At 39.5% G+C, this 18,103-nt stretch overlaps 1 protein-coding gene across 1 annotated transcript in view; it reads left to right on the top strand.

The window, feature by feature from the left end:
* hspa12b (heat shock protein 12B) overlaps positions 1–18,103 on the top strand; it is a 22,071-nt gene continuing 3,968 nt past the window's right edge. The window contains exons 1-12 of the mRNA XM_055007684.1: positions 1–531; positions 2,874–2,937; positions 3,472–3,554; positions 4,193–4,317; positions 4,403–4,589; positions 4,898–5,002; positions 6,371–6,487; positions 8,511–8,688; positions 13,334–13,420; positions 15,947–16,051; positions 16,126–16,384; positions 16,477–16,580. Coding sequence (XP_054863659.1) covers positions 2,892–2,937; positions 3,472–3,554; positions 4,193–4,317; positions 4,403–4,589; positions 4,898–5,002; positions 6,371–6,487; positions 8,511–8,688; positions 13,334–13,420; positions 15,947–16,051; positions 16,126–16,384; positions 16,477–16,580 — 1,396 coding nt within the window. The 5' untranslated portion in view covers positions 1–531; positions 2,874–2,891. The remainder of the gene's footprint in view (positions 532–2,873; positions 2,938–3,471; positions 3,555–4,192; positions 4,318–4,402; positions 4,590–4,897; positions 5,003–6,370; positions 6,488–8,510; positions 8,689–13,333; positions 13,421–15,946; positions 16,052–16,125; positions 16,385–16,476; positions 16,581–18,103) is intronic.

Below are 18,103 nucleotides of genomic sequence, written 5' to 3' on the forward strand. Positions count from 1 at the left end.
TCCCAGTCAGGTAAATCCCCCAGCATTCCCCCCCTATGTGCTGTCACAGCCCTCCCACTCCTGCAACTGGTGTGTGTGTAGTGTGTATGTGTGTGTGTCACCACTTTCCTCTGACATTCCTGTGCGGAGCAGAGAGACGGAGCACTCGGCTGCAGAGACACAACTGCAAATCAAATCCAAACTCCCTCAAAAGCCAGGATTTTATTTGTTTTAACGGAGAATTTAATTTTTCTTGCAGCTCCCTTCAACATCCATCGGATTCTCCCGGAGCTCTTTTCTGATTTGGGAATTCCACTCCTGGGAAAAATGCCTGCAAATCAGCTGGGAAGTCTTCCATTTTTCGTAAGGGATTTCTAGAAAAGCATCCTCTCGTGTCCAGCCACAGCTTCCTCCTGTTCCTCTTTTCTCCATCTGCTTCCCTGGAGGCAGATTCCAAGCTTGGCAAATTCCAGAGTTTGGGAATACTTTTGTGCTCGTGCCAGGAGAAGCAAAACAGACGAGGACATAGCGGAGGAAGGAGCACTTGAAGGGGTGAGTTAACTTTAGATGAAACAACTTCTTTTGATGGTAAATTGAATGCTCTTTGCAAAGGAGTGTAATAGCCAAGTTGCATCTTTCTGTATGTTAAAGTGCTGCATAATAATGACTAACAATAATCTGTCTTAAATCTGAGTCAACCATATGTTTGCAGAATTGCTCGAGCTGATAGCGCTCAATTATAATGGTGCATAGAAATGTTGTGTCTCGCAGGAGTTTTAGTTGCTTGTTCTGCTGATTCTTTGCAAGATCTCAGGCAAAAAGAGAGAAGTAAGGAATGGAAAGGAAGCGGGGGTGTAAATCATCCACTGCACATTGAGCTTAAGGAGACGATGGGATGACAGACAAGAAGAAGAAAATGATGGAGATAAATTGTGTGCAGGAGAAGCACACGAGAGATGGTGCAGTTTCATCCTCTCTCTGGTTTAATCATCAAACAGCAAGGACGACTGCTGGACATACACAGGCAAAAGTCTAAATGCACACAGATGTTGCATGCATGTACGCACAGAAACAATGTCAAGCTAACTTATTCCCTCTCTCACAAGAAAGAGGTTCAAACAAACACATCTTTGTTTTATTGCGCTGGACTGTTTGACTTGCTGCTGGCTCAAGATCACTGTCTGATCCCAGTGCTGTAATCAATACTCACACACAGTACACAAAGCAGATGCACAGTCAGGAGGAACACATCAAGCAACACACAAGCAACTACTACAGATCATAATGCACTGCATGTCTTAGAATAATTGCATGATATCTAACAGCAATCACAGAGTTACTGTTCTGTCTCTCACTTGTCCACATTCTCGTGTTTGCTTACACCAGCCAAAATGTCAGCTCATATCATAGTCGTTTATGTATATGGTGTTTGGAAGATGTCCTGATTCCAGAAAGCTTCCCGATGCAACCAGACACTGACCTCTGAGCAGTTATAGTATTTGGGAGTTTGATGTATAAGAGCAAAATGACAGTTGCTGTAAAAGATGGTTAGGGTGTGTTTCCTTGGCTTCCCCTCCCTGGCTGATTAATATCTTTCTCGTGTCCAAAATTACTCCCCATTTTCTGCCTAATGTGCTATATTTACAAGTTTATGTGGCACATAGCGCCTCCCAAAGTATGCACAAAATGAGAGAATGGATTACTCTTTGCCAAAATATATACCACGATGTAATGTTTTGACTAATATATTAATTCTAACTCATAATAGTAGGAAAAGCGAAGGTGTTAGTAATAACAATCACACTCATGATGGCTCCATATTATTCAGGTATAAGCTGTGGCAGCATGCCTGAGTCAGTATGCAAAATACCAGAACGCTGAAGCAGCTAAATGGAATTCAGCCAGCAGTAATTTTAATATTTATACCTCCTCTGACAGGTCATAATGTTGTGTGAAAAAAGCCCTTTTGGAAAATAGCATGATGAAATACGTAACGTGTGCCGACCATAAAACTTTCTTCATTTCATGATTAACGTTTGCAGTAATTTTTAAAGCTCGTCCAGCAGAATGAATTGCTTAAAGCTGCACTAAGTGATATTTTTATGTTAGCTGTGGATCACTTAACCCTCCTGTTGTCCTGCGGGTCAAAATTGACCCGTTTTAAAGTTTGAAAATGTGGAAAAAAGATATTTTCACAGTGAAACTTCTGATGTCCACATTTTCAACATTTTTGGGAAATTGTTGAAAATTTTTTTGGTGGAAAAAAAGAAATGATAAAATGACGAAAATTTGCTGGATTTAGGTAATTTTTATGTGAATGTTCGTAAAGAAAATATTTACAAGAATTTTTTAAAATAAAACTTTTAAGGAATTATTGGAATTTTCTTCCTGAAGGTTTTGCAAATTTTCAGAAATTTGGGGAATTTTTTGCTTAATTTTTGGGTTGTTTTCAGACAAAGAAACTATATTTTTTGGTGTCTGTAAATGAGGACAACAGGAGGGTTAATTGTGTCTGACATTAACCACTCATCATGACTAACACGTAAATAATTACTCACCCTTTTCTATATACAGTTTGCGCATCCTTCTGGTGTTGTTTTGGTTTTATGACTCACAGACCGCTCCAGAGTCCAAATATTTCTCGTAGAAGTTGGTGGAGACCAAAACTGAGATAAAATTAGTTTATAACAACTTTCTCAGTTGGCAAATAAATGCTTACTTTGCATTGAAAATAATAAATAACAAAATTTTTAGTTTTTTGGATCATTTAGACTACCAGGTCTGCATATCTCCTTTAAAGTCAGGTTTTCACAGTTGTTAAACACGCTTAAGTGATCATCATCAAAATCAAGCAGTGTATTAATTATTCTATATGCATTTACGTTTCTCCTTAGACCGTGGCTCCTGTAAAGATGGTTGACGTGATGCAGCCAGATCCCAACAGCCTGCAGTTACCGGGTGAGACAAACACACACACGTATGCAGTCATTTATTTCCTATTGCAACCTGGTCAAAGTGACTCACTTCTCCCTCTTTATCTTTTGGAGTGTGAACACGCTGACCTTTCCGTATCCCCCTCCCACTTGGGAATATTACTCACTTTCAGATTCCACTGACATTCCGGTCATTCCAGTTCATTATAATTATCCGATCTCACATCAAGAGAGCTGCAGGACAAGTGTTTACATCCCAACCCGCTAATCTCCGCTCTGAAAAATTAGGCGATTTCTGCACGTATATTCGTATGTTAGTATCTGCAGCTGATGACAGTCCAATACTGCCTCTTTCCTTGTGATAAGAAAGTTTTCCCATGGCTGCATATCGCTCCAAACAGACCGCTTCTTTTTTGACGATTCTGTTCGTTTTCCGGTGGAGTGTTTTTCCAGTATTAAAACATCATTCAAATGAGATTTTATAAGTTAACCACCACATATTGCATATTGTTTGATTTATCTTTCTTCTCCTTATCACTTCTGTTCCATGAAATTCCAGGTGAAAATTTATCGACCCCGTCTTCGCCCGCCACGGCGAGAAACGACTGCAGCATCACACCCCTCACGCCCTCCCCGTCGCCGGTATTTATGCTCCCACAGCCACTCACCACAGCCACTCCTACACACCCTTTTCCTCTTTCTACTTATTTTTCTTTATATAAAGCCCTTAAACAAGACCTGTAAAGCCACATCCACTTCTAACTGCTATTAGTGGTTTATAATAACAGTCATGCTCACAGCTTAAAGTGAAGAATAAACTCAAAGCGAATACCCAATAAAGGTTACAGTCTGCGGCAGAGAAATGGATGTATGTCGGCAGTAATTCTCACAAGCACTGAAGGAAAAAAAAGAGAAATAGCCTCTGATTTCTAAGCCAATCTGCTAATTCTGTTCTATTCTGTTTCCACTCATGGAAGCCAGTTATTACATAAACGCGAGAGAGGTTGGTTTACATACCACCCATGCTTCGTTTTACAGACAGAAACGATAGCTTATGTTGACTTATTCAGTCTGCAATGTTTGTAGATGGTCGAAAAATTTAAAAGTTTTCTTCCTTTTTATGTCTACAGCCATGTTTACAGTGCTTTGAGCTAACTTGCTAACAGTTACAATGCTAAGATGCTAACGTTTAGCGGGTACAATGCTTCCCAGGTGAGCTAACATGCTAATATTTGCTAATTTGAATAAGGGAAACGCTAATTTCTCTGTATCTGTAACAGAGGGTGGAGGTCAGACCCAGGATGGCATGCCCCTTCTCAGTTGTCGTGGCGATAGACTTCGGGACGACCTCCAGCGGCTACGCTTTCAGCTTCACGCAGGACTCCGAAGCCATACACATGATGAAGTAAGAGTGTGTGTATTCCCTTTAGTTCTGCTCTGTTCTATTATTTCCCATCGTTGACAGCCTTGTTTTCTTCCACTCGATGTAGACGCTGGGAGGGCGGCGACCCTGGAGTGGCCAATCAGAAGAGCCCGACGTGTCTGCTGCTCACTCCTGATTTGCGGTTCCACAGTTTTGGATTTGCGGCGCGAGACTTCTACCATGACTTAGATCCGGAGGAGGCCCGGCACTGGCTTTACTTTGACAAATTTAAAATGAAGATCCACAGCACAAGCGTAAGATGCATGTCAGAAAAAAATAGATGGAACATAAAGTCAACTTCATATAATATCTAGAGTTAAAGCTTTATAGTTACGCTTTTTACCAAATCTGTTACATCTGTCAGCACATCCAGTATTGGTATCATCGTGTACTGACACACCCAAAAGTTTGCGTCTGTATCACTGCAGTAGGATTAAAATTAAGACAGTTTTGGATTAAAACAGAAAGATTTAACTGAGCTTACTGTACGTTGCGCTTTAAACACCAGATAGGAGTTTTCCTCATGCTGTGGTGTTTCAGCAGTTGTGGCTGTTTGCTGCAGGATCTCACCATGGAGACAGAGCTGGAGGCAGTCAACAGTCGGAGGGTCAGGGCCATCGAGGTGTTTGCTCACGCCCTTCGCTTCTTCAGGGAACACGCTCTAAAGGTAAGTTCTCGTTCATTATTGCAACCACAAGAGTATGTTCACACATTCTCGGACTGTTGATATAAAGTATGTGAGTGACTTTATGTTTGTACACTCCTTGAGATGACTGAACACTTTATGACTGAGTGTGATTTACCTCTGCTTAAAAAATACCTTTAGAGCAGGGGTGTCAAACTCATTTTAGTTCAGGGGCCACATTCAACCCAATTTCTTCTCCAGTGGGCCAGTAAAATCAGAGCATAACAACCTATAAATAACCACAACTCCAAATGTTTCCTTTGTTTTAGTACAAAAAAGTACATTCTGAAAATGTTCACATTTAAGGAACTATCTTTTAACCAAGCATCATGAACAACCTGAAATTTGTTAAGAAAAATAAATTCAGTTTCAACAATATTAAGCCTCAGTTTATCACTTACACATTACAACATACAGATCACAGTGTTTCTACAAAGGAACAAAACATTTAGTCACAGGTATCTGGAACTGAATGATGGTATTTTACTTTATGATCGAAATGATGAAAGTCAGACAACAAAAAGACAAAATCAAGATTAAAATATGACAAAAACGAGACACAAAACCACAAAAAATGAGACAAACTACACTAAACAAAACCAAAAATTTGAGAAAAGAGTTATAAAGTGACAAAAAATTACAAAAAAGGAACAAAATGCAAAAAAATAGACAATGACAAAATGAGACAAACAACATGAAACAAAATAAAAATTAGACAAAAAATTTACAAAACACCGAAAAAATGGACAAACGGCACAAGTGACAAAAAAAGACACAAAAGGACAATAACAAGACAAAAATGACAAAAATTAGAAACAAAATGACAAAAAATAGGCAAACAACACAAGGGAGACAAAAAGGAAACGCAAAAGGACAAAAACATGAGACAAACGACAAAAGTCAGACAAAAAAGACAAAAACAAGACAAAATATGACAAAAATGAGATACAAAAGGACAAAAGAACAATGAGCAATCTAGTATTTTACTTTATGATCAAAACAACTTGTCATGGTCTGGAAATTATTTAAAATTTATAGTTTTACAAATTTACAGTTTGCAGTTAATGTCTTCTCTTTAACTTTTACACTTTACAAAATCATCCTGTTGCCCGGATTGGACCCTCTGTCGGGCTGGTTTTGGCCCACGGGCCGCATGTTTGATGCCCTTGCTTTATAGGATGTTTTATTTGATGCATTAGTGGGGCTGTAATGTAACTTTGCTTAGGATTAATGCAATAAAAGTTAAATCAAGAGTGAAATGTTGGTTCAAGCTGCCTTTCAGAGAAGCCAAACTGAAGCTCATGTATTAAACTTTCACCAAAGTGAAATGTTTCTTGGATTCTGTTTTAGGAGGTGAAAGACCAGTCATCATCTGTGCTGGAGGGAGAAGAGATCAGATGGGTGATAACTGTCCCCGCTGTGTGGAGACAACCTGCCAAACAGTTCATGAGAGAAGCTGCATACCTGGTGGGAAAACACACGTACTGACAGATTAACACCTACATCCAGCATATTTCTTACAAAGCTTTTATGCATTTAAGTTAGACAAAACTACTCTTCAAATTAAAATGTGTTACCTAAGTCTGGAAAAGCTTACCTGCACTATAACCCAGAAGCAAGCTGTATACATTTACACAGTAAATAATTAGGTTTATGTCATTTTTATTTTATTTTTTTGTATATTAGATACAGATAGAGTGGTCGCTGCTTTTCTGTATGTATTTAGGCTAAGCTTGCAGCTACACATATCTTTAACCCTCGTGTCGTCCTGCGGATCAAAATTGACCTGTTTAAAGTTTGAAAATGTGGGGAAAAAATAAATCTTCACAGTAAAACTCCTGATGTCCACATTTTCAACATTTTTGGGAAATCTTTGAACATTTTTTTGGTGGAAAAAAAAGAATTGTTAAAAATGATTCTTAACAACATTCACATAAAAATCAATCAAAATCCAGCAAATTTCTCTGGATTTTGGTTGATTTTTTTGTGAATGTTCTTAAAGAAAATATTACAAGTTTTACTGATATATATGTATATCACTTTAGATATTTTTAGGATTTTTTTGGGAAGATTTTTACTAATTTTTGGAAAATATTTCCAAGAATTTTCTTGCCAAATTTGGAAGATTTTTTTTTAAATAAAACTTTTAAGGGAAACTTTTAAGGAATTATTGGAATTTTCTTCCTGAAGGTTTTGCAAATTTTCAGAAATTTGGGGAATTTTTTTTCTGAATTTTTGGACTTTTTTCAGACGAGGAAACAATATTTTTTGGTGCCTGTAAATGAGGACAACAGGAGGCTTACTATAACTTATTTTTGACTTGATTTATAGTACTATGCAGTATTTTTATTTATATATATATATATATATATATATATATATATATATATATATATGAAGAGAATCACTGTACAGCCAGTGAGTCTGTGAGAGAGGAAGAGCAACAGTGAGATAAAATAAGAGACTGTCTGGTTAACATTCCCACAGAGGATCACTCACAACAGATGTACACAAATCATAACGCTGCACTTTTGTCTCTTTCCTTTCTTTACGCCTTCCCACCAAAACACACACCCCTCCTCTGTGTACTTGTACAATGACTTGTCGGAAGCGTGCGTACACGGACAAGAATGCGGGGGGTCCTATCACAATTTACATCAATGAGAACGGACCAACCTGTGCATGTGAGTGTGCGTCTAATTCATGGGAACGACTTGCAACCTTTTCCTCTTAATGCCATCCTTTGCTAATCGATTCACACACAATGAACGCAGATTTCATTCGTTAATCTGCCTTTTCAGTCACTTGAACTTGAATCGTCTGACGCGCGCACGCTTTCCACACGCACGCCGCTGCATACGTGCACACACCCTGCGCTGGCTCCCGGCTCGAGGCGTGTGTGCTTCCTGCTGGTGATGATGTCACCAGGGCCGAACAATAAGGGAGACCGGCGTACAAACACAGGAAGTCGAGACCAGACCCCCGCCCAGCAACACACACACCGCCACGACCGCTCAACTTTACTCCCGATACATCGAGACCGGCGCTCGAATGCCCCTCCTCCGCTTTCAAGTCCGTCTTTCACCCCAGCAGAGAGTCTTGTGTCATTTTTTTTTCCCCATCACCACCTTTCGCCCTCTGTTTACGTTTGTCTCGGTGTTTACGTTGCACAGCTGTCCTTCAGCATGTGTGTGCGTTACTCCTCTTCTTTTTCCTCCTCAGCTTTTTTTTGTCGACCTCCATAAGTCGCCCTGCCCTCCATCAAAATGTCATGACGTGTAGAATGTCATTTTGTTTTTCTGACATCTAAAAAGATTCCTACTCATGATAAACAATGTTCTTTTGCATACTTTTTTCCCAATCTTTTACTTTTGTTCTCTGTGATCCGCTGTTTTGAAACACAAACAACATTCAGACTTTACTACATCAGCAAATGTTTTAAAGTTTCTCTGTTTCGTCTCCATCTTCTCTCCTCTGTTGTGTCTTCCAGGCTGGTCTGGTGTCTCCTGACTGTCCTGAGCAGCTCCTCATCGCTCTCGAACCCGAGGCTGCCTCCATTTATTGTCGCAAGCTCCGCCTCCACCAGGTGATTGACCTGAGCCTGCAGCCAGTCACAAACGGCCTGGATCTGGACGGGTCCCGACCATTCGACTCCAGCTTCAGACAAGGTAGAGTAGACAAAATGTGTGTGTATGTGTGGGGTTTTTTTTCTTGTAGGCTTCGTCATTAGCATAAGCATGAAACCACACTGTGTTCCTGGAAATGTTGCTGTTTGATTTCACTTGCGGATTGTGGTTTTTGCAGAAGATGAATCTGTGTGTTTGCGAGGAAGAATCAGAGAGCGCAGAGGGTAAAGATTTGGCTTTAGATACTGTTCATGGTTTCGCCTCAGACGACTTTGCAGTTGTGTACGTTTGTGGGCTTTGGAGAGGCCATATGTTTTGTGTAGAGGAGACAGAGAAGCAGGGGAGATGGAAACACGAACAGAAGGTGAAAGAGGAGGAGAGCTGTTTTGAAACCAACCATGGAATTCCCGTGAAAGGGAAAATTCAGCCTCTCAGGGCACTATTTAGCACATAAGCTCTTTAATTAAGTTTATAGTGGTCCAGAAAAGCTTTGCTGAAGTGTCCTATTTAGTTAAGTATGTATTTTGTGGCAGTATAACAGTAACTGAGCATATACAGTGTGTGATATAGAGCATTTTCCATACAGGCAGGGAGCATTTCCAGGGAATGAAACAGTGATTTTACATTACAGTTGTACACAAGAGGCAAGAGATTATGTACATCAGCATGTACACTCGCTTGCTGGGAATTCTCTGGACAATTACCTGCTTCACACATGGGCTCCATTGGACGTTACGCGAGCTTTGTACTAGAAAGCTAATCAGTCCGACTGATTCTGACATTTGCTTTCTTGTCTAGAGCTCTCTTGGGTAATGTCTTGAAAAGTTCAGGGCTGCAGTGCATGTGTGAATACGGCTTTTGACTTCTAAAGAGCTGCAAGCTTGAGTTTGTTGCCTAGTTACACATCAAGCACACATATATTACGCTGCAGGCCAGAAAACCAAAACAATGAGCCAAAAGATGCTAAAAATGCTCAGACAAGCTGCAGAGCTGAGATCATGACTTATTACACATAGTTATTTGATCCGTTGTTGCTCTAAAAATTTGGATTTGTGCAGCTTTAAAAGAGAACTTTTAAATCGAAAGTTCCAGCCTGGAAAAGTGCCTCCAGAACCTGTACAAAAGTGACAACTTTAAACAAACATTTTCAACTTACTGATCAGAAAACTGCTCACAATTCTACAGTAGAGACACACAAAAATGAAGCATGTTCCCCACAGCGAAATGCCACTAAACTGCAAGGAACAAAAGCAATTTCAGGCTGGGAAAAGGGAGACCGATGCATAATTCAGCGAGCGAAACATGCCGTCCAAAATCCCCTGCAAAGGCCCACTTATACATATGCAGTCAGTGACACACACACAAAGAACATTCACACACACTAAACACAGGATATTGTAATTGGAACAAGGTGCAGTGAGACTATGATCTCACCCCCTCCCGGCCTGTCATTCCCCCTCACTCACTTTCTTTTCCCTCCATTCTTCTCGCGTGTTCTCTCCATCTTTTGCTTTCTTTTGCCAGAACTTTGCAAGGACTCTGCCGACACAGACTGCCACACAAACACACGTATTTACACACACACACATTTGGCATCGCAGTCGCGCTTTTTTTTACTATCTTTAGCTTTTCTTCCACCTCATTTGGTCTCCAAAGATAGCACTGGGGAGTCATTAACACACACACGAACGCACACATACGTTTTCTTTTCTGCTGTTTCATGTAAATGGTTTCCAGACTTACGTTCTATTCATCACCGCCGTACAAACACACACACACACACACACACACACACACACACACACACACACACACACACACACACACACACACACACACACACACACAGACACAGAGATGAAATCAAGGCTGTGCGATTGTGCTGTTCTTTATTCGGCTTCATTTACAATGTACACACACTAGCGCACAGCCCCATACATTACCTCCTGCGCCATCCTCGGCCCTGAAACAACTGTAGCAGCGCTTTGTTGCTCGTTTTTGCTCAATAAGTGTGTAATCTTTACAGTCGGGCTGTTTTATTTCTCTTTCTACCTCAAATCTCGCTGTCTCTCTCTCATAGATAATATTTTGTGGTTTGCAGTACTATAAAAACACTTTTACTGACACTTCACTGCTCAAACCTTTTGTTTAAGGCTTATAAAACACACATTTCCACGTAGTCGTCGCCAACTTATCAACAAATATGAGAGAAACATGGATTTTTTTCAATACAACTTCCTCCTCTATTCAGTTTGATTTATAATTACACAGTGCCTCCATCATTATGTCTCATTTCATGCTTTCCCCTGCTTTTATGGAGGCATATAAATGTGTCCGCTCTGTCAAACAGGTTGTCAAGTATGTTGTATTTCTGCCAGCTGTGTATGAGTGTGTTGCGTTTTCGTTGGCCTCCGTCCATATTCTTAACCTGCCAGTCGTTGGGGTTTACATGTCGAGAACAAATATAAAGTTGACATTCGAGAGCGGTCTTCATTTCCAACAAATTGCTCCTGTCATGCAAAAACATTATGACTGTACGTTCTTCCTGTTTTACTTGGATCCAAAGATTTACTTTCTCTCCTGCTTTAATGTCATGAACTCTTAGGTTACGAAACTCATTTAAACTGAATATGTGGCATAAATTAAAAGCATTCATCTTCATTAAGTTGAATGTGAGGATGTTTAAGTTTTTCCGTAAGACATTTTGTATTGACAATTAATCAGACGCAGCATAAAGTGACTGTGAGAGACAAAAAGCGTTTGAATGCAGGCAAAGCAGTACAAGGTGGTGATGACTCTTAGGTGCATACAGCTGGAAAGAATCCATGCAAATTCTTGTGGAATTATTATATTAAATAAATCTCGCAATAAAGCCAAAAGCTTACAACATATATGCCTTAAACCTGCTGCGACCTTTTTATCCCAAAACAAATTGTCATTTCATCCCTCTGCATTCATATGGCAATTATTTTTTACAGTTTCCTATGTCCACTTCCAGCGTATACAGTATATGTAATCCATAAAGTGTTAATAAAGCTGGAAAAATCCTCTGTGGTGTAACCCAGAGATTTCCATAAGACCAATTTTGAAGCTTAATGTGAACCTCTAGCCATCATATCGCCACGCTGCTAATTATGCATAACTTTCATCCTCATTATTATTTAAATGGGTTACTTATATAAAAATTCACTTTCTATATACAGGGGGTCCTCGACTTATGTCGGAGTTCTGTTCCTCCGGTGTGACGTAAGGCAATTTTCGCCATAAATTGGAACTCCAGTGAAAATGTAAACAAAGCCATTATGTGCATCACGATATCGATCAGTTGACATATTTGTGCGACTACAGTAATGAAGCAGTCATTAGCTCACACTGAAACACAACTCGGTAGGAAAATACCAGCGAAAATGTGAACTGTAAGTCTGACTTACGCTGGGAGCTATAATGAAGTTAGCGAATGTAGAACAATCCAATGTGGTGGCAAATGTAAACAAAGCTGTCTTATAGCGCCGCTTGGCTACTGTACATGCAGTATTCTTCTGCTTTGCTCACCGCATGGCGACGCATTTGTCCGCTCTGCTCATCAACTAGTTCCACTAAACCAGTTCCGACGTAACGGCGAAATGGCGTAAGTCGAGGACGTTGTAAACCAAGGACCTCCTGTAGTTGAAATTAGCTGCAGAGACCAAAACCACTGTTTGTAGCAAGCTGTAAATATCTTTGTTTCTGCTGCTAAGTCCAGCATTTTATTAGGGAGGTCTATAGAGATTGGTTAATTTTTGGAGTCACCCTCAAGTGGTCATTTGAAGAACTGTACTTGTGCACTGGCTTCATTTGTTAAGCCTTGATATAACATTAGCATTTATAGACGAGATATATTTGAAGTATATATCTTCTGGCCACCTGATTAATTTAGGACCCCCACTCTCCTTTTACCTCTGTTTTTGGTCTCAACCAGCTACTAAAAAGAACAAATCTCTGTCACTGCTAAATGCACCACCATGTTCATAAGCTAGTTGCTAACTAGCATATCATAAGTTGTAATCATTGAACTTTTTTTCAATCAAAACTCCTGCCTGCTGCAGCTAAAAGTGGCACAATCTAATGGCAGTGATCTATTGCATTATTTAAATAATAATGAATAAGTTTAGCGCTAGAACTGGGAGATGAGTAGTCTACCTTTTTGAAAAATGATGTGCTGACATTTTTATATGACGACAACTTGTGTAAAATGTCTCCAGGCTGTGATTGTTGTTTGCCAAGAAATAACTCCTGTAATACCTCTATCACAAAGGGACAGTTTTACATGACATTTTTGTGATAATTCTTGATCTTTAGAAGGAAAGGTAGGTGCATTTTTTTTAACCGTCCAAGCCTAAGAGCAGACTCAGCTACTTGTGGATCATTCTTTCAGTAGAGAGCTCCAACATTCTGTAATCATGAGTTTCATATCAGTCTTATTACACATGAAACCTAGACATGTTTCCCATGATGTTGAGCTGGAGGGTAAAAGTAGTAAATTCCTCCCCTAAAGCAGGTGAAGAAGCTTGTATTGTTTCTTGTCTGAACAGATTAAGAAAGAGCAGTCTGAAGAATAAAAGTATTACAGGTAGCTTCACTGAAACTGTATCCAAATGTCTCAGGTATGAAAAGATGTAGTGAATGTAAAATATATTGTGTGTTGCAGCGAGGGAGCAGCTGAGGCGATCGAGGCACAGCAGGACCTTCCTGGTGGAGAGTGGGACTGGAGAGCTGTGGTCGGAGCTGCAGACCGGTGAGGCTGTGTGTGTGTGTGTGTGTGTGTGTGTGTGTGTGTGTGTGTGTGTGTGACAGACCCCACATGTCGGAGAAATTGATGATTTTCACCTTTAACCTCAGACTGACTATGAGGAGCAGACACATCTACTTTAATGTGGGAGGCTACACTGAACTACTACTACGACTGCTTTCTAATGTCCCTTTTCCTCTTGAATTCACAGTTTCTTCTCCTTTTTTTTCAGCATTGCAACAGTTTACACACATCTACAGTAGCCGCTATGTTTGCTGTCTAGACGGCGCCACTGATGTCTGCCTCTGTATCTTTATGCACTAAAACACCAAGTCAGATTCAGAGAAGTCATTCATTAGAATATCAACATGGAGCCTGATGTGTGCCATTTGAATGATTATAGACATCTACAGTGATTAGGATAAGAAACAGAACTTTATTATTCCCAAAGGAAATTCATATGATAAATTGAATAAGCCTATTATACCTTAATTCATCACATCTGCATTCAAATTGTGTATTAATAAGCTCACAGTAAGTGGCAAATGAATGTTACCATTGCAGCTGGTCTTTAGACAATTAATTGAATTGTAGAATTTACTTTTAGGATCAGTCTGTCAATTCAGACAGAATTCAGGAAATATGTTGCTCTACCATAACATGCGTAAGTTTAGTTAGTTGTCATTTGAGACCCAAAACTACATTCTGTAAAAGATTTTAGCAGAATCTTAGATTTTTTTGGGATGTTTTCAGACCTGAAAATTTTGTTATTTTGACCATTTAAAAAAAATTCTTAACTAGAAAGCTTCTATAAGGAATCCGTGCCTCCAGAAATATTCCCACAGCCTTAAAATTGGATGAGGATAGAGATCCAGATGACTCCAACAGATCACAAATTGTAAATTATTTGCCCTTGACAATAGGAAAAAAGGAGAAAAGATTTCAAGAGGGTGGTATTGGGGCTTTAGAAAGTTCCTGATAGTGTATATACATGGATAAATCCATATTTCCTACTGAAAATACCGTCTTCAGTTGACATTTCACCAACTTTTAAGGCTTCTAACATCAGGTACATTTTTTTTTTTGTCATTTTGACACGTCTAAATGGTGTTGTGGACATTAAATAGACCAGAAAAACTGGTGCTTTGGGGTTTCTATATTGTCATTATATGTGCAAAGTTAAAGATTGCTTCTGTTTTGTCTTCATGTTGAAATATGAAACCATATGAGGTGTATTCTCCATATCTATTTACACGGGAACTTCCTGTAACCTGACTACCACCCTCTTTTGAAAATGTTGCACTTTTTTTTCATTTTCAGTGAAAATAATTAAAAATTTCACTGATTGATCCATTTGAATCTGTTAAAAACAATTAAATTTGTGTCCTCACCAGATTTAATGACTGTGGGACATTGAAGTAAAATTAAATAAAAATCCCCACAAAAAATGAACATGTATATATTTTACAAAACTGAGTGTCAGGTCCTATATAACTAATAAGTGAACTGAACAAAATCTGAGATACATCAACACCACTATCTGAAATGACTGTTTACATTTTTGCATCATGAGCCACTCAGTTTAAATTCTGCCATCGCTTTGACAACAAAGACACTTAAAAGACAAAAAGAACCTTAACCTCTGAGTCCATTTGTTATCATTCTCCAGTTTTTACCATATTCCATGGTCTTCTGCAGCAGAGGTAGGTTACTCCGTTGAGCAGAAGAGGGTTGAAAGCTCCAAAACAAAGCGTACTTTGATTTAAGATTACGACTAGTTTCACACTCAGCGGAGCTCTGATTGGCCCCACGCAACCACAACCACAAAATTAACAACCCGGAGTGTGAAGTTGTGCCTGGAATGATAAAATCCTACTCGGGGAGAGTTAAAAGTGGTGGTTCTGCGCACAGCCGTGTCTTTGTGTTGAGCCATGACAACAATCTGAGGAGCCACGTGGCCCCGCTGACCCTTTCTGCTCCCTTTCCTGTCCACCGCACACACAGGAAGGACCCAGCCCATGGGACTCTCTGCCCCTGGACTGTAAATACACCCAAGGAGCAGAAACCCTCTTTTATCTGCCTCCCTTGCATTTTCTTCTCTCATTCCTCCCTGCATTTTGCATTTCTTCTCATTCCCGTTCCTTACATTCCTCACTCTTTTCTACCAGCTCCTGCTCTCTGGTGTTTAGGGTGTGGTCAGCTGAGGCCAGGGCAGCTACACCAAAACCAGCTCTTATCGCTGAGTGTATCATAAACACACACACACTCGCAGAGGGAGAGCAGCAATCGCAGATGACTGAAGGTTGTTTATGTTTAAGGGGCTGCTGGTGGAAGAGTTTCAGGGGAAGCTGCAAACACGTACACCAAAACAAGACATTTAGGCATTCCACTTAAATGAAGATTATCCACAATTTCCTTCTACATGTTCAGAAGAGACACCCTGATTTTACTATACTGCATCCAGGCTCAGTGAATAAAATGCTCAGTCTGAAGCAGCATAAAATTGTGTGTATTTCTGCTCTCTTTCTGCAGGTGACAGGTATGTTGTTGCAGACTGTGGAGGAGGGACAGTTGACCTGACAGTCCATCAGATCGAGCAGCCACAGGGGACACTTAAAGAGCTCTACAAGGCTTCAGGTGCACTCTTTTACCATCAACACATAAACAAACTAATTTCCTTCAGTTTCCAAAGCTGTGTTTTTTTCCTTCAGGCGGGCCCTACGGAGCCGTCGGCGTCGACTTGGCCTTCGAAGCCATGCTGTGCCAGATCTTCGGCGAGGACTTCATCCAGAGTTTCAAAGCCAAGCGGCCGGCAGCCTGGGTGGACCTCACCATCGCGTTCGAGGCGAGGAAACGGACGGCGTCTCCTGGCAGGGCCAACGCCCTCAACATCTCCTTGCCCTTCTCTTTCATCGACTTCTACAAGAGGCACAGAGGGCAGAGCGTGGAGGCCGCCCTGAGGAGGAGCAAGTGAGTGTGCGATAGGTGACCAGTGTGAGATTGATTCGTTTTTATCTATAACAATCAAGATGCAACCTTTCTCCTCTGTGTGTGTGTTTTAGCATGAACATAGTGAAGTGGTCGTCCCAGGGGATGCTGCGACTCACACAGGAGGCCATGAATGAGCTCTTCCAGCCCACCATCATCAATATCGTCAAACACATCGGTGAGAAACAGAAAGACAAATGTCAACACAACAGGGCTGCACTCGCACACGCAAACTGCATTTAAGTACACAAAGAATTCACCTTCCTTGTAAGTTTTACCCTTTCGTTGCTTTTCAACATTGAACCATGGAATGAAATAACAGAAAAATACTTTAGATTTTTATTTATTTAACATTACTTTGTAAAAATCTGTTTTCATTTTGACATGAAAGAGTCTTTTTTGTCAATTTTTGTCAAAAAAAGGCTAATTAAATTTATCATAATTCATTGTTAAAAAGCAATAAAAATAGAAAACTTCCAAGGTGGTTGAATACTTTCATACTAAAAAACCACGTGGTTTGCAGTGACTAATTTGACTTGATTTAATCATTTTTTTTAACCCTCATGTCGTTCTGCGGGTCAAAATTGACCCGTTTTAAAGTTTGAAAATGTGGAGAACAAATATATTTTCACAGTGAAACTTCTGATGTCCACACTTTCAACATTTTTGGGAAATCTTTGAACATTTTTTGGTGGAAAAAAATGTTAAAAGTGTTTCTTAAAAACATTCACAAAAAAATCTTTTTTTTTGTTTTTTATGTGAATGTTCTTAAAGAAAATATTACAAGTTTTACTGATATATATATGTAATCACTTTAGGTATTTTTAGGATTTTTTTTGCAAGATTTTTACTTATTTTTTGAAAATATTTACAAGAATTTTCTTGCCAAATTTGGGGGATTTTTTTTTTTTTTTTAAATAAAACTTTCTAGGGAAACTTTTAAGGAATTACTGGAATTTTCTTCCTGAAGGTTTTGCAAATTTTCAGAACTTTGGGAAATTTTTTTGCTGAATTTCTGGATTTTTTTCAGACAAGGAAACAATATTTTTGGTGCCTGTAAATAAAGACAACAGGAGGGTTAATTTAACTAATTAGATTTAAATAAAGCTTTAATTACATTGTAAGTCTCATTAGCTAGTAGTATGCTGAAAAAGAGACAGAGACACTTTGTTCCATTTTTCTTTTCTAAATATTTTTTTAAACTCTTCTGTTCTGCTTTGCATTGAATAAAATCTGCAAGGAGAAAACCTAAAGCTTGAGATGAACATTGACCCACACAGTTGTATATTAATAACACAGAAACACAAGCAAAAAATGCAAAGGCTTGCCAGTATAAAGCTGTAACGTTTTGCTTTGACAGCATGGCGTTAAATAACTCTCCTAAGTCACCAGGTAGATCCTGTAGTACCTGTCGTCTGCTATTGCAAATAAATGAGAAAAGCTTAAAACATTCATCTTAAATTAAAGAAACTATGTATATTTACACACTTAAAGTAGCTTTAGATTGTCGCCACCTGGGGGTAGAACTCAACAACAGTCAGAACATCGTATATTTAGCATCTTATGGCCTTAAAAAGTTAATATTGCTGACTTTAAGCCGTTTATATTGACAGACTCTACTCCTCTTTCAGCTCTGGTTTGGTCATCCACAGCTGAGGAATAAAGCTGTTAGTTTACTGTATTTAGCTGCTAGTCGATAAC

This window comes from Amphiprion ocellaris, chromosome 23, assembly GCF_022539595.1.
Source record: "Amphiprion ocellaris isolate individual 3 ecotype Okinawa chromosome 23, ASM2253959v1, whole genome shotgun sequence".
NCBI lineage: Eukaryota > Metazoa > Chordata > Actinopteri > Pomacentridae > Amphiprion > Amphiprion ocellaris.